General features: G+C 53.5%; 2 protein-coding genes across 6 annotated transcripts in view; one reads left to right on the top strand and one right to left on the bottom strand.

Moving 5' to 3' along the window:
* Window positions 1–8,864, bottom strand: part of NTMT1 (N-terminal Xaa-Pro-Lys N-methyltransferase 1) — a 16,325-nt gene extending 7,461 nt beyond the window's left edge. For 3 of the 5 annotated variants that reach the window (XM_010360929.2, XM_030919653.1, XM_010360930.2), the window contains exon 1: window positions 2,686–2,827. The gene's annotated coding sequence lies outside the window, so the exon portion shown is untranslated. Of the gene's footprint in view, window positions 1–2,659; window positions 2,828–8,756 lie in introns of those variants that run through there. The other 2 variants (XM_030919652.1, XM_030919650.1) reach the window with 2 other exon arrangements.
* On the top strand, window positions 8,530–16,062 carry C16H9orf50 (chromosome 16 C9orf50 homolog). Its single transcript, XM_010360926.2, has 7 exons — window positions 8,530–9,010; window positions 9,270–9,360; window positions 9,464–9,580; window positions 12,755–12,918; window positions 14,794–14,956; window positions 15,140–15,288; window positions 15,959–16,062. Exons 1-7 carry the CDS (start codon window positions 8,530–8,532, stop codon window positions 16,060–16,062), a joined length of 1,269 nt encoding a protein of 422 aa, XP_010359228.1.

Genomic DNA, 16,062 nt, shown 5'->3' with positions numbered 1-16,062 from the left:
GAATAAATCTGAGGGCAAACGCGTACCGATTAGATCAGTGCCTGATACCAGGTGGGCACTGACTAATTGGTTGCCAAATAATACAAGAATGGGCTTTGTGCAGCTATAGCCATTTTCCACTTCTAAGAAAATCCTACAGACCAAAAGTCCAACCATTCAAAACTGGTAATACTGAACGCTGTTACCGACAACATAATTTTGTGCTTTACCAAAAGCCTTGTAACATGATTCCTTTAAATGTCAGGGTCCCCTGAATAATCTAATTTACAAGAATTCCACCTACACACAAATTCTAGGAAAAAGCCAGGGGAGGCACATATTGGCCAGGAAATAGCGAGCCTGACTTTGACATTTGTCCTAACAGCTGATTCATTAATAAATGGGATTCCTAGGGTCCTGGCTACATTCTGTCCAGATTGGAGTGGGGCAGGAGGAGGTCCCTAAGAGTCCGAGGGCACAGCAAGGTCGGTCAGCCAACAGCAGGAGGTCCTGCTACACTCTGCTCCAGAGGACAGATGCCATGTGGCTGCAGGGCCTGGGAGGAGGCCAGGAGCACCCTGGTTTTGTGTGAACTCTAGGCTAGCTCAGAGAGGAAGAGAAACCCCTCACACCTGGTAAATGCCTGCTCGGCCAGTAAATGTGATCCTACATCCTTCACGGTCACCTAGCTGCTGCCTCCTCCTCCCAGCCAAGGTGTTCAGACCCACGCAGCTGCCCCAGCCACTGCATCTCTTCTCCCACAACCCATGGAAGAAAACAGTGCTGAAACTGTCACCGGCAGACTTTTGCAGTCATCTCATCCTACTCATGTTAAGTCTCTACGGAAAAGCCTGCCTAAAAGTGACCTCCACCCTCTAGCAGCCTACTGGACAGAATCCATCCTCCCTGGATCTTTGTGGACAGCAGCAGGCCACATGCAAATGGCAGAGTGCTCTAAGAAAAGGAAAGAAGGGAGAAAGGGAGGGAAGAAGACAAAACAGGGGATACATTTAAAAATTAACAAAAACTCTGATGGAGTCGGATGAACCAGATCTGAATCTTGGCTCTGCTCACCAGCTGTGTAAGCTCAGAGAAGACATCAAACCTCACCATTCCTCAGTTCATCTATAAAATGGAGCAGTAATACCGACTTTACAGAAAGCCTGTGATTAAAAGTGCACATGAGGCCGGGCGCGGTGGCTCAAGCCTGTAATCCCAGCACTTTGGGAGGCCGAGATGGGCGGATCACGAGGTCAGGAGATCGAGACCATCCTGGCTAACATGGTGAAACCCTGTCTCTACTAAAAAATACAGAAAACTAGCCGGGCGAGGTGGCGGGCGCCTGTAGTCCCAGCTACTACGGAGGCTGAGGCAGGAGAATGGCGTAAACCCGGGAGGCGGAGCTTGCAGTGAGCTGAGATCCGGCCACTGTACTCCAGCCTGGGTGACAGAGCAAGACTCCGTCTCCAAAAAAAAAAAAAAAAAGTGCACATGAAAAGCTTAAAGTGCTTTGCACAGTGCCAGGCACATATTCTCTTGAGCTTAGAAATTCTCTGTCAAATGAGATTCTTGTCAACTCTGCCCACTATGATGATCAAATGGGAAAACTGCCTTAGAATGCCATAGAAGCTGTACTGTTGGACACACCTAAGGGACTGTTACTGGTATGCTGGGCGGCCAATCCAGCAGACTCAAACAGCTCTGCAAATCAGCCAGAGTGGGGAGCGAGCTTCCTCTGCTTACAAGCACAGAACCCCCACCGAGATTTTTTAGATGCTATCCTTGTGATCCCTGGGCTTCCGGCCTCCACCAAAACACTCCATGCGTACTTCCAACCCCCACGCAGTCCTCAGTTTACAGAGAGAAAAACCAGCACACTAAAGGAAATGATGTGTCTTTAAACATACAAACAAACAGGAAGCCGAGAACAGAATTAAGGAGGGATTCCAGGCTCCTTATCCCAGCCCTGGTTCCTCCCAGAGGCTCATCCCATCTCACTGGGCAATCATTCTACACACCACAACCACAGGTTACACTGTCCCTCCCCGCTGTCAGGGTCTCTGACACCAGCTGTGGCAATCACTTAATAGTACAGAGGAGAAACCGAAGTCCAGAGAGAGAGAGATCACAGTTGATGGGCAGCAAAGCCTGGGCTTTTCGATATGGCAGCCTCCCTGCAGACAGGCTGACCTTGGCCGCAAGGGCTCTGGGGGTGTCTTTTTTGAGCTGCACCTGTGTCGGGTTGGCGCTGGGGCGGGACCTAAGGTTAAATACGACAGCAACTTCTATGCAACGGGCACTTCACTGTGCCAGGCTCTGAACTGGGCATTTTACCGATTTTACCGATTCCTCCCATCCATCCTCCGAGTGGGCGCTCTCCATATCCCTGTTTCTCGGAGGGGAAACAAGCTCAGAGAAAGGGATTTGCTGCGGTCTGGGGACCCGGGTAGGGGAGTGCCCTGCCTGGGCTTTGAGTGCCTTGACTTTCCTCCTGTACCCCAACCCATGGACTGACTGCTCCGTAGTCCCTGCCCAGGTCCGGCCCGTGGACCGCTTGGGGACGCGCACGTGGGGCCCGTGCAGGCCCGCGCGCACGCGCCGGGTCACGTGACGAGCCGGGGACCTCAGGGCGCCGAAGCAGTTAGGGGTCGCGGCCTCCCCTCTCCCGGCTTCTGCCTACCCTTCGCACCGCCTCGCGCTACTCACTCCGCGCGGGGGCTCCCGGGACCGAGAGAAGAAGATGGGGAAGAGGAAGGTAGGGCGGCGGCGGCGGAGACCCCACAAGGTAACCGCAGCTCCAACACACCACGACCAGACGCGACAGCTCGCGGCGCGCGCTCCCTTTGTCCGCTAACGTCACTTCCGGGCTTTAGGGGCGGGGCCACGGCTGGCCCCACCCCCTCGTTCAGCTCGCCCCACCCCCTCGTTCAGCTCGCCCCTCCCCCCCCCCTTGTTCGGCTCCTCCCCCTCCCGCGGGCTCCGGATTTAACCTGACTTCGTTTGAAAAATAATTTAACTTACTTTTTTTTTTTTAAATTGAGACAGAATCTTGCTCTGTCAACCAGGCTGGAGTTCAGTGGCGCGATCTCGGCTCACTGCAACCTCTGCCTCCCAGGTTCCAGCGATTCTCCTGCGTCCGCCTCCAGAGTAGCTGGGACTACAGGCGTGAGCTACCACACCCAGCTAATTTTTGTATTTTTAGTAGAGGCGGGTTTTCACCATGTTGGCCAGGCTGGTCGCGAACTCCTGACCTCAAGTGATCCTTCCGCCTCTGCCTTCCAAAGTGTTGGGATTATAGGCGTGAGCCACTGCGCCCAGCCTAATTTGACTTCTTTATTTATTTATTTATCTATTTATTTATTTATTTTTGAGACGGAGGCTCGCTCTGTCGCCCAGGCTGGAGTGCAGTGGCCTATCTCAGCTCACTGCAAGCTCAGTCTCCCGGGTTCCCACCATTCTCCTGCCTCAGCCTCCCAAGTAGCTGGGACTACAGGCGCCCGCCACCACCCCAGCTAATTTTTTTTGTATTTTTAAAGTAGAGATGGGGTTTCACCGTGTTAGTCAGAATGGTCTCGATCTTCTGACCTCGTGATCCGCCCGCCTCGGCCTCCCAGAATGCTGGGATTATAGGCGTGACCCACCGCGCCCGGCCTAATTTGACTTCTTTTAAAAAAAAATTAGAGTCGAGGTCTCACCCTGTTGCCCAGGCTGATCTTGAACTCCTGGCCTCAAGCAAGGCTTCCACCTTGGCCTCCCAGACTGCTGGGATTACAAGCGTGAGCCACCGCGCCCAACACAGGTTACAGCTCAAAACTTGACTAAATTGACTTTTGGGAATCTGGAAGGACCTCCCGAACTGAAAAGAGCCGCAGCGTTGCCCTCTCTCCATCCCCAGCACGAACAACAGTTCGTTTGGAGGCTGCAGGCTGTGCTTTGAGTAAGAAGGGAAAAAAAGCCATTGGTCTTCAAATCCACCCATCTCCATTAGCATCTTAAAATAATACCGACCCCCAAAAATAAATAAAATAAAAAGAAATACTCTTGGCAGTGCCATGGGATTCCCACCCAAATAAGCAGAACAAGCCCATAAAGTTTCCATTCCAAAAGCATGGCCCTTCCCTCAGCTCCTCCCGTGCAAAGAAATTCTGGAGCTATCTCAGAGGCAGCAGTGATGGAAACACGAGCTTGCAGATGGGTAGAGCCTGTTAACATCTCCGAGCTTCAGTCTCCTGCCAGAAGAAGTTGAGCAATGTAATAATTACTCAACCTCTGAAGCTCTGAGAGGATTAAACTTGTGGGACACTGCACGTCAGACCTTCAGCTCAGCACCTGCAGTGGGTTCTCAGGAAATGGAAGCTATTATAATGACAATATTCACCCTAAGGTCATTTTTCCTAAACTATTAATAATATCCTGGTGTTGGCAGGGTGCAGTGGTGCACAACTGTAATCCCAGCATTCTGGGATGCCAAGGCGGGCGGATCACCTGAGGTCAGGAGTTTGAGACCAGCCTGGCCAACATGGCAAAACCCCGTCTCTACTAAAAATACAAAATTAGCCAGACATGGTGGTGCATGCCTGCAGTCCCAGCTACTCGGGAGGCTGAGGCAGGAGAATCGCCTGAACTTGGGAGGTGGAGGTTGCAATGAGCCTAGATCACACCATTGCTTTCCAACCTGGGTGACAAGAGCAAAACTCCGTCTCAAAAATAAATAAATAAAATAATATTCTGGCGTTAGGTTTCCAATGCCTTCCTCTGAGCGGTGCACACAGAAGGTGCTTAAACTGTGTTTGCTCTAAATGTACTGAAAGCTACGGGAAAAAGGGGATGCCAAAAAGCCCCATCTGCATTGAGTCCGCAGAATGTGTGTACGTGCATATTATTTGGCATCCCCGCTAGACTATTCTAGGTCCCAACTGCTACCCCTGGTCTGAGCAAGCTTCATTTTCTGTGTCTCTATGCAAAGGGATTGATCCTGGGCAATTTAAATTGCTGGGGGTGTCTGGAATCCTCCGCCAGGGGGCAGCTCTGGTCCAAACTCTGCATGCCTAAAAATCCAGCCCTATCTTACTTCCTGTCAACAGAAGAGAAAGCTCCTTCCCCACACCCAGACTCCAAGGCCTTCCCAGGGCTGGCCAGCTCCCTGACCTCAAAGCCTCTGGCATCTCTGAATTCCCAAGCCTAGCACATAGTAGTTGCTTGATAAATGATTGCAGAGTGCAAGGTCTGGAGGTCTCTTTAGAAACATCTAGTTAGGCCGGGCGTGGTGGCTCACGCCTGTAATCCCAGCACTTTGGGAGACCGAGGCGGGTGGATCACGAGGTCAGGAGATCGAGACCATCCTGACTAACACAGTGAAACCCCATCTCTACTAAAAATACAAAAAAATTAGCTGGGCTTGGTGGCGAGCACCTGTAATCCCAGCTACTCAGGAGGCTGAGGCAGGAGAATGGCGTGAACCCGGGAGGCGGAGCTTGCAGTGAGCCAAGATCACGCCACTGCGCTCCAGCCTGGACAATGGAGTGAGACTCCGCCTCAAAAAAAAAAAAAAAAAAAAAAAAAAAAAACCATCTAGTTAATCTGGTGTTTCTCAGCCATTAAAAAAAAGTCACATACCCTTTAAATAAATATAAAAATATCTCCCTCCCCCACTCAATATTGTAGCTTTCCAAGAAAGTATGTCCCTCCATCCCTGGTGAGAAGCATTGACAGAAAATAGAATACATCTTTGGCGATGTGTCCTCTAGTGAGTCACTCTGTTATTTGAATTACAAAGTCGTTTCTTCATTTTCAAATTATGAAACTATGCCATGCCAGTGAAATACTCATGTAAATGACCTTTGTCTCCCACCCCAGCTTCACAATACTCTATGAGCTTCCTCTTGGCCCTCTCCCAGCCAAGACTCAGAGATATAAGGCCCAGGGAGTCCTGAGAAAAAAGACACTTCTCTAGTATCACACAGCAAAACAGCAGACCATGGACTTGAAAGTGGGTATGTTAATTTCTTTCCTTCTCTCTCTCTCTCTCTTTCTTTCTTTTCTTTTCTTTTCTTTTTTTTTTCTTTTCTTTTCTTTTCTTTCTTTCTTTCTGGAGATGGAGTCTCACTCTGTAGGCTGGAGTGCAGTGGCGCGATCTCAGCTCACTGCAACCTCTGCCTCCCGGGTTCAAGCAATTCTCCTGCCTCAGCCCCCCAAGTAGCTGGGACTACAGGCACATGCTGCCACACCTGGCTAATTTTTTTGTATTTTAGTAGAGACGGGGTTTCACCATGTGGCCCAGGCTGGTTACGAACTCCTGAGCTCAGGCAATCCGCCTGCCTCGGCCTCCCAAAGTGCTAGGATTACAGGCATTAGGCACTGCAACCTGGCCTTTTTTTTTTTTTTTTGAGACAGAGTCTCAAATGATCCGTGTAATGGATTAGAGTTGGAGATGTCAGCATGAGCTCGTGTTTAGCTTAATATAAATACAGATGGTTACCTATAGAAATATTTATAGATCTGTGTGTGTATAATAGTAAACACACACATTTCTTTGTCTGCCAGCTGAGACTGCCTGAAAGGAATGACATCTCAATGGCAAGAGGCACACCTAGCACCCAGGCCTTGAATCATTATTATTATTACTATTTTTGAGATGGAGTCTCACTCTGTCACCCAGGCTGGAGTGCAGTGGCATGATCTCAGCTCACTGTAATCTCCGCCTCCCAGGGTCAAGCGATTCTCCTGTCTCAGCCTCCCAAGTAGCTGGGATTATAGGCGCACACCACCACGCCCGGCAAATTTTTGTATTTTTAGTAGAGACGAGGTTTCATCATGTTGGCTGGGCTGGTCTTGAACTCCTGACCTCAGGTGATCCGCCCGCCTCGGCCTCCCAAAGTGCTGGGATTACAGGCGTGAGCCACTGTGCCCATAATCCCTGCCCCGCAGGGTGTGGTAATTTCTAGGTCCATTGTATTCTGACTGCCTGCTCTTGGGGTGAAAGTTCTACTTTGAGAGCCACCCAGCCTGAGCCTCCCAGATCTGGAAGGCCTGGCTGCCCTGGTCAGAGTCCCAGTGCCCTGGGCGATTACGGCCAGGGCATCCAGGACACAATAGCCTCATCCTCAGTCCCCAGGCCTTGGTACCCACTGCTCTTCAGGTGCCCAGGGGTGAGGCGCGGATCACAATGACCCTGAAACAGCCCAGAGGCAGCAGGGAGGGGCTGGGAGAGGCACCAGGCAGGGATGATGGGCTCTCCCAAAGGCTAGCCTGCCTGTAGAGAGCTCTAAACTCACAGGACCTTCTCAGGCCCTGCCCAGAAGCCCACCAGGGTGAGTGTGACACTGCCCAGGAACCAGCTCAGAGCTGACAACAATCTGGGAGTGGGGTATAGTGGGGAGGAAGCAGGCTCAGAGACCTCTCAGTGTCAGAGCTGGGAGTAGGACTGGGGCTCTGCCTCCCAAAGAGGAGTTTGTTAGAAGTCTGTGTCTTGGCCAGAAGTGGGAGCTCATGCCTGTGATCCTAGCACTTTGGGAGGCCAAGGCAGGTGGATCACTTGAGCCCAGGAGTTCAACACCAGCTCGCGCAACATAAATACAAAAAATTTCTACCCCATTTCTACAAAAAAATACAAAAATTAGCCGACTGTGGTGGTGTGTGCCTGTAGTCCCAACTACTCAGGAGGCTGAGGCGGGAGGATCGCTTGAGCCTAAGAATTTGAGGCTGCAGTGAGCTATGATGGTGCCACTGCACTCCAGCATGGGCGACAGCAGGACTCCATCTCTTAGCAAGACCCCATCTCTTTAACAACAACAACAAAAGTGTCTTGGCTCCAGCAGAGACTTACTGAATCAGAATGGGGGCTGGGGGTAAGTCATCTGTACTTTCAACAGGCTCCCCACCCAGGGGTCTCTGAGGCACCACCAGGGCTGGGAGGCTGCTGGTCAGGTCTTTCTTCCCTCAAGCTGGTTCCAGGTTTCCTAATTCCCAGTAGAGCGTTAATGACGGTAACAGCTTCCACGATTTGAACACTGCAAGGCAGGCTAAATGCTCTCTCTACCAGCGGTGATGCCATTTCACGGCTGCAAAGAGGCAGGTGCTGCTATTATCCCCATTCTGCAGACCAGAGCCCCCAGGGAAGGCAGAGGGAAAGTTAATTGGCTTGGCCAAGGTTACAAAGCTAATAAGTGGTGGAGCTGGGACTAAATCCTAAATAATAAGAACTTTTAAATACTAAGAACGGCAGCTAGTCTATGTGTAAGCTTGGCCAGCGTGCCTGGCACTGTTCCGAGCTCACTGTTCAAAGACTGGCATGTCGTGCTCATTTAAACGTCACAGCAACCCCAAAGTTGGCCACTCTTGCTGTCACCATTTTTCAGGTGAGGAAACAGGGGCTCTGGGAGCTCTCGCCTGAAGCCACTCGCTGTCCGCTGGGCCGGTGGCGCTCACCCTGCACCGCGCTGCCCTGCCCGGGGCACTATGGCCTGGGGCTGGACTATACCCTCCCCACCTCACCCGGCGCCCCCCACCCACGCGCGCTGAGGGTGCGGTGAGCTGAGCGCGGGGCCAAGCATGTTCCGGCGTCGACCTCGCCCAGGGACCCAGGAGGTGGCGCCCAAGGGGCTACCTGGCGACGGCGACTTCAAGCTGACCCCGCCCGCGCTCCGAGCGGCCCCGGGCGCGCGGGGCTCCGGGGGCTCGAGGATCCCGTGGGGCGGCGCCGCGTGGTGGCCGGAAGGGGACACCGAGCCCGGGATGGGCTTCGGACGCCTCCCGCCGCGCCTGCCCGCCCTGCTCACCGCGACCCGGCGGGCGGTGGGGAAGCGGGGGCTGCTGCGGTCCCTGCTGCTACCTCCCCTGCTCTCGGCCGGCGCGTCCCGGGAATCGGCACCCAGGAAGCCCGGGCCTGGAGAGCGCGAGCGCCCCCGGAGGGGCGTGGCCAGGGAGGACCCCGACTTCTTGGGCGCCTTCCTAGGAGAGCTCCTCCCCAGCAGGTTCCGTGAGTTCCTGCACCAGCTCCAGGAGAAGTGCGCCGAGGAGCCGGAACCACTGAGTGAGGCCCCGCAGGGCCCCGGGGGACGGGCCCGAGTCATTCCTGGTGGGGGGTGGTCTCTTGTGTCCCCGCACCCGACACCCTCACCACGCACCCAACACCCTCACCACGCAGGCTCAGAAGGATGCTAATGTTAGCTGAGTATCTCAGAGCCCTCCCAACCCCTCCTTGAAGGCTGACCTGCCATCACCCCGAGGCCATATGACTAGGAAGGACCGTCCCCCAGCCAAGGCTAACAACTGTTTACTCCTGGCTCCAGCATCCCCAGCACCACAACATCAAAGGGGTGTGTTAGAGCACTGCCCAGGGTCTCCGCAGTGTCCCAACTGTTCATTCCTCCCAGACCTGTGGTAAGTGTCAGTTCCTTTCTTGGTGGGGACGGGGTTGCCATCGATGTTTCCAGAGAGGGACAGCCTGGCCACTCATGCCAGATGTGGCCTGTTTGTCTTTAAGGGGCCAGTCATCGCACCTCCAGGATAGTCTTACGAAGATTTCGCTCCATCAGACACCTACTCTGGGGCCCCTGAAGGGTGATCACTCACAATTCACCACTGTCAGAAAGGCCAACCAGTGAGTGATGGGAGGGATAGGGTAGGGTAGTGGAGGAAAGGGGCATTTCTTTCCTCCTTTCTTTCCTCTTTTGCCCGTGAATATATTCATCCATCCTTACATACATCTGTCCATGAATCAGATCTTCTATCAACCCATTCAAGATTCATTCGCCAGTTCATGTATGAATCAACCCATCCATTAATGAGGTCTTCTACCAACACATAATTCATCCATAAATCCATTCATATATTCATTTTCCCATTCACCCATCCATCCTTGCATCCATCTTATCCATGAACCAGATCTTCTACAACCTGTTCATGAATCTCTCCATCTATCCATCTATCTTTCTATCCACCCATTCATCTATCATGAACCCATGACTCCATCCATACATACATTCACTCACCCACCCACCCATGAATCAGGTGTCTTGTGGATCCATTCATCTACCTGGCCAACCAGCTAGCCAGTCATCCATCTAAAACTCCCACACTTCTATCCATCCATCCATTGATCAATCATGCATCCATCGATCATTCATCCATTGATCAACCATCTACAAATCCTTCTATCCACTTGTAAACCCAGGACACTGTCCATCACTAATCTAGTCATAAAACCATCCACAAACCTACATACCCATCTACATAAAAAGCCAGCCACCCATCTGTCCATCTACCCATACATTCATAGTTCAGTTCTATTCAGATCCTTTCATTAACTCACTCCACAGTCCATCCACCCATCAACCCACCCACCCAGTCTTCCATCTTTTTACCCATCCCACCATCATTTGTCCATTTCTTACTCTAACTTTTATTAGGTTTTACTATATGTTGAATATTGGGAGAAAAATAAGGGATGGAGGTAAAAGAAGAGCCTAGGCATTGGAACCTACCTGGGCCTAGATACCACAGTTTTAACAGAGGGGGAAAAGAAGACAGAAACAGTTCTTCCAGGTTAAAATTCCTCCAGGCCTAAGCAGGAGTGAAGGGTGAGTGGCACTGCCCATGAGTTGAAAGACCAGGGAGAGTAAAGATACCACATACATATCATTCCTCCTCATCTGATACCCACAGCAGACAAAACTAATGGATCATATTTCCCCACTGAGCCTCAGAACCCTTCCTTGCACAGTACTCCAGGTAGACACTACTGATGGATCAGAGTAGGAACTAGAAATGGATCACATGGCCAAGCATGGTGGCTCATGCCTGTAATCCCAGTGCTTTGGGAGGCTGAGGCAGGAGGATCGCTTGAGCCCAGGAGTTTGAGATCAGCCTGAGTAACATGGTGAAACCCTGTCTCTACAAAACTTACAAACATTAGCTGGGCATGGTGGTGCATACCTGTGGTTCCAGCTCCTCGGGAGGCTGAGGTGGAAGGATTGATTGAGTCTGGGAGGTTGAGGCTGCAGTGAGCCAAGATTGTGCCACTGCACTCCAGCCTGGGTGACACAGCAAGACCCTGTCTCAAAAAAAAAAAAAAAAAAAGTGAAACACATTTATCAACCTCAGAACTTTCAACCAATCAGGCCAAATATATGCATGACTTCTCACAAGATATAATAAATAAAAGTTTGGAATTCATTTTCTCAAATGTGAGCAAAAGCAGAGACAGACACAGTTACAGACTTTCATATTCAAGAGCAAATACTTGAGCACCTTACTGTGTGTGAGATTCCCTGGTAGGCCCTGCAGGGGACACTGGGGTGCCTCAGAACAGGCTCCAGTGGCCCTCAAGGGGAGATGCGGAGATTTCAGGCAGGCAGGCAGAGCTGGCTTATGCCTTTGCGTGGCCCTGCAGCCAGCAGAGAGCAGGGGTTCCTGAGCACACAACTGTTGGATGACTAGGTCCCAAGGGGGAGGCTGAGGCAGGAGAATGGCGTGAACCCCGGAGGCGGAGCTTGCAGTGAGCTGAGATCATGCCACTGCACTCCAGCCTGGGCAACAGAGTGAGACTCCGTCTCAAAAAACAAACAAACAAACAAACAAAAAAACCCAGCTCCCAGTTAGTGATGTTTCCTCTGGGCCCCACAGACCCTGGGCTGGACACTTCTACGGCCCATTTCCTTTCTTCACAACCCTGTAGAGTGGGCACAATATTCCCATTTTACAGATAAGAAAACTGAGGCTCAAAGGGTCAGGACTGAAACCCAGGACTGCATGACTCCTGGGCTGGCATTCTTATTCTCTCTGCTAAATTGCTTTACGTGCGAGGGTGCCAGCTCTGGAACCAGGATGCAGGTCTTGGCTCCATGCCTTACAACTGCATGACTTTGGAATAGTCTCTGTGCCTCTGTTTCCTCAACTATAAAATGAGAATGATAACAGTATTTCGTGGGGGCTGTGTGCAGTTGGTGTGATGGTGTACCTCCGTGCTCAAGCCTGCCTGGCAGGTAGGAAATGCTCCATTAAGGCTGGCTTCTGTGATAGGCGTTATCCATTCTTTTTTTTATAATTTTTTTTTTTTTTTTGAGACGGAGTCTCGCTCTGTCACCCAGGCTGGAGTTCAGTGGCCGGATCTCAGCTCACTGCAAGCTCCGCCGCCCGGGTTTATGCCATTCTCCTGCCTCAGCCTCCCGAGTAGCTGGGACTACAGGCGCCCGCCACCTCGCCCGGCTAGTTTTTGTATTTTTAGTAGAGACGGGGTTTCACTGTGTTAGCCAGGATGGTCTCGATCTCCTGACCTCGTGATCCGCCCGTCTCGGCCTCCCAAAGTGCTGGGATTACAGGCTTGAGCCACCGCGCCCGGCCAATTTTTTTTTTTTTTTTTTTTTGAGACGGAGTCTCGCTCTGTCACCCAGGCTGGAGTTCAGTGGCCGGATCTCAGCTCACTGCAAGCTCCGCCGCCCGGGTTTACGCCATTCTCCTGCCTCAGCCTCCCGAGTAGCTGGGACTACAGGCACCCGCCACCTCGCCCGGCTAGTTTTTTGTACTTTTTAGTAGAGACGGGGTTTCACCGTATTAGCCAGGATGGTCTCGATCTCCTGACCTCGTGATCCACCCGCCTCGGCCTCCCAAAGTGCTGGGATTACAGGCTTGAGCCACCGCGCCCGGCCGGCGTTATTCATTCTTACAGACCAGTGTAGGGCACTTGTCCAGAATCTCACAGCGAGTCTGGGGTTGGTGGGTGTGTCCTGGGGTACGGCAGGGGGCTGTGAGCACAGGCTCCTTTCCCCTCTCTCAGCAGGCCCCACGGTGCACAGGTCCCCACGCTCAAGGCTACACTGACCCACAACCCCTCGGGGGAAGGCTCTAAGGCCCACAGGCGGCGTTGCCCTTTCCGGGTGCGGTTCGCTGACGAGACCCTGCAGGACACAACGCTCCGCTACTGGGAGCGCAGATGCTCAGGTAAGCAGACGGGATGGGGAGCCTCGAGACTCCAGAAAGTTCCAGCCAGGAAGGCAGAGAGGCTGTAGCTCTGGGCCCCCGGAGTGAGGAACCAGCTTGCAAAGGCCAAGAGATCAGTGACCCTGCAGAGGATGTGCCTGAACTGGCCACCTGGAGGATGTCAGGGTGATGTTCGAGGACCAAGTAGAGGGTCCGAAGTCCAGTGGAGGTGTTCCAACGTGGGCGGCACTTTGGACTGCTTGCTGCCAAGGGGTCCTCATACGCTGTATCTGCCCACCTTGAAACCCGTAGCCAGAGCCTCTGGAGCCTACACTTGCTCCCCTCCCCAGCCCCCATGGCCTACAGGGGCTGGAGGAGGTCCAGGTGCCATTGGAAGCATCTTCCTTCGACATCCATGAAGGCAGACCTCGAAGGCTGCCTGAGGAGGTGCCCGGAAAAGCCGGGAAGAGGAAACTTTCTGTCTCCTGGAGACAGCTGGCACTGCCTGGTCCAGCAAAGAAGCTAAGAGCCACCAGGCCCTGGATGTAATGGTGTCTGTTTTGCAGTTCCCAGTGCGCTTTCTGAAGTGTGTTTCGAGAAGCAGGCGAGAAGTCCCTGTTCTTTTTTTTTTTTGAGACGGGGTCTCGCTCTGTGGCCCAGGCTGGAGTGCAGTGGCCAGATCTCAGCTCACTGCAAGCTCCGCCTCCCGGGTTTACGCCATTCTCCTGCCTCAGCCTCCCGAGTAGCTGGGACTACAGGCGCCCACCACCTCGCCCGGCTAGTTTTTTGTATTTTTTAGTAGAGACGGGGTTTCACCATGTTAGCCAGGATGGTCTCGATCTCCTGACCTCGTGATCCACCCGTCTTGGCCTCCCAAAGTGCTGGGTGGCTTGAGCCACCGTGCCCGGCCGAAGTCCCTGTTCTTACTCTGGTATAACCTTGACCAGGCTCTATCTTTTCCTATGTACCCAGCCTCTTCTCTTCTCAGGATCCAGCAGCCCCCAGGGCCCCCAACAGTCAACTTCCTCTAGCTATTTATTGAGCACCTACTATGTGCAGTTTCAGGAAATGTCTGCCTCAAGGTCTAGCTGTGGGCTATGCCCTACAAACCTAGGACCTTCACTGATCTGGGAGGGATCTGACACAGTCCCCTTAGCATCACAGGAAGCTGGAGTTAGAAGCTGTGATTTTTGCCCAACTTCTATGTGTTTGGTGGGGAAACCAAGGCCCCAGAACCAGAATGGGCTTGTGTGGGTGACACAGAGCCACAAATAGAAGCCAGAGTGCCCCTGGGCCCCTCTTGGGAATATAAGGCCAGGACAAGCCCAGGAGAAACAATTTCATGTGAATGGCAGCTGGTGCATACGGGAGATGATTCCGTGTCAGCCACTGGCCATAAGGAGCTATCATGGTGTCCAGGGCAGCAGAGTGCCCAGGATATGTGGGGGCCAGCCTGCTGCTTCCCAGCCCTTTCCATCCTGCGGCAGCCATTGGGGAATTCAGGGTCCTTGGACCATCTCACGTGGCTGCTGTTGGACGGGAAGAGCCCCCAGCCCTGAGACAGCCCTCCCTGAAGCCCTCAGCACTCTCAGCATGGTTTGTGGGATTTCTATGATGGGGTAAGCAGTCTCCCCGCTGCGAGAAAGGGGGCACGCTTCTGGCTGCAGCACGAGTGGGGATGCGCAGGGGCACAGCTTGGGTATAACAGAAACAGTCACGCAAGGTGGTTTTAAAACCCAAGCCTTCTCCGGAGGCAGCCAGAAGGCGCTGGGGAGCCTGGGGTTGCCATGGAGACAGGGCTCTGACCGGCCTTGCCTGCCAGAGGGAGGAAAAGAGGGTGGGGGCACCAGTGCCCTCCTCCCGGGCAGGGATCTCACCCTGCCCTCTCTCCTGCAGTCCAACAGAGCGTCATTGTGAACCAGAAGGCCGCCCTGCCAGTGGCGTCGGAGCGGGTGTTTGGGAGTGTCGGAAAACGGCTGGAGAGTTTGCCCAAAGCCCTGTACCCTGAGGCCAAGGAGGAGACCCTGGCCAGCTCCTGGTGCTGGGACTGTGCTGGCCTGTGTGGCTCTGGGGAAGGGGATGGGACTCGCGGACATTGCAAGGGCTCCCCACCCGGCTTGCTTACAGACCTCCCCACCAGGCAGCAGGCGGGTTGTCAGTGTGGGTCCTCAAGGGCCCTGCCAGCCATGGGTGGGCTGGGGACTCAGAGTCCAGGAAGCTCATGGGGTCCTGTCTCCCCCAGGTCCACCCAGAAGACACAGGGCTATCTTTCTGAGGACACCTCCATGAACAGCAGCGTGCCCTTCTGTTCAGGGAAGAAGGCCGCTGCTCAGAGACCGCGAAGCGGCCTCCGAGCCTTCTTGGACCCCTACGGCAACCTGGAGCAGGTGGGCAAATGGTCTTGCTCCTGGAGCCAGAAGGTAGTGAGCCCCTGCTGGCAGCTGGCCCCGGGAGCAGCCCTGTTTGGTGGGGTGGCTGGGGCTGGGAGTGGATCCTCCCTGCGAGCCAAGTCACCATGGGGGCTTGCAGTGGCCACACGGTGTTCCTGCATTTCCCTCAAAGTGCAGCAGTCAAGGGGCGGCTGTAAGCCAGGTGCCTGGGTTCTGATCACAGTTCCTTTCTGCATCTCCCCTCCCCTACCCCACCCTACCCTACCCTACCCTACCCTACCCTACCCTACCCTACCCTACCCTACCCTTTCTTTGCTTTTTTGAGACAGAGTGTTGCTCTGTGGCCCAGGCTGGAGTGCAGTGGCGCAATCTTGGCTCACTGCAACCTCCGCAATGGGGACACCCACCACCACTCCCAGCTAATTTTTGTATTTTTAGTAGAGACGGGGTTTCACTATGCTGCCCAGGCTGGTCTGGAACTCCTGATCTCAGGTGATCCGCCCGCCTTGGCCTCCCAAAGCGCTAGGATGACAGGCGTGAGCCACCGTGCTCGACCTTGCATCTGTTTCCTCATCTTTTAAAATGAGGCTGGCAGCACTATCTGCCCAACAGGGCTTCAGCATAGAATCCCGCTGGGAGCCCAGTCCCCTGCCCTGAGGTCCCAGTAGCAGCCAGCTGGTCCTCTGTCTCACTGCAGTCGGTCCTGAAGCAAGGCCACCCTAAGGGGTACCATCTCCTCCTGGCCTCCGCAACACTGCAGCCAGATCAGAGGTGA

The sequence above is a fragment of the Rhinopithecus roxellana genome, chromosome 16, assembly GCF_007565055.1.
Source record: "Rhinopithecus roxellana isolate Shanxi Qingling chromosome 16, ASM756505v1, whole genome shotgun sequence".
NCBI lineage: Eukaryota > Metazoa > Chordata > Mammalia > Primates > Cercopithecidae > Rhinopithecus > Rhinopithecus roxellana.
This window is presented reverse-complemented; position numbering and strand designations above follow the sequence as displayed.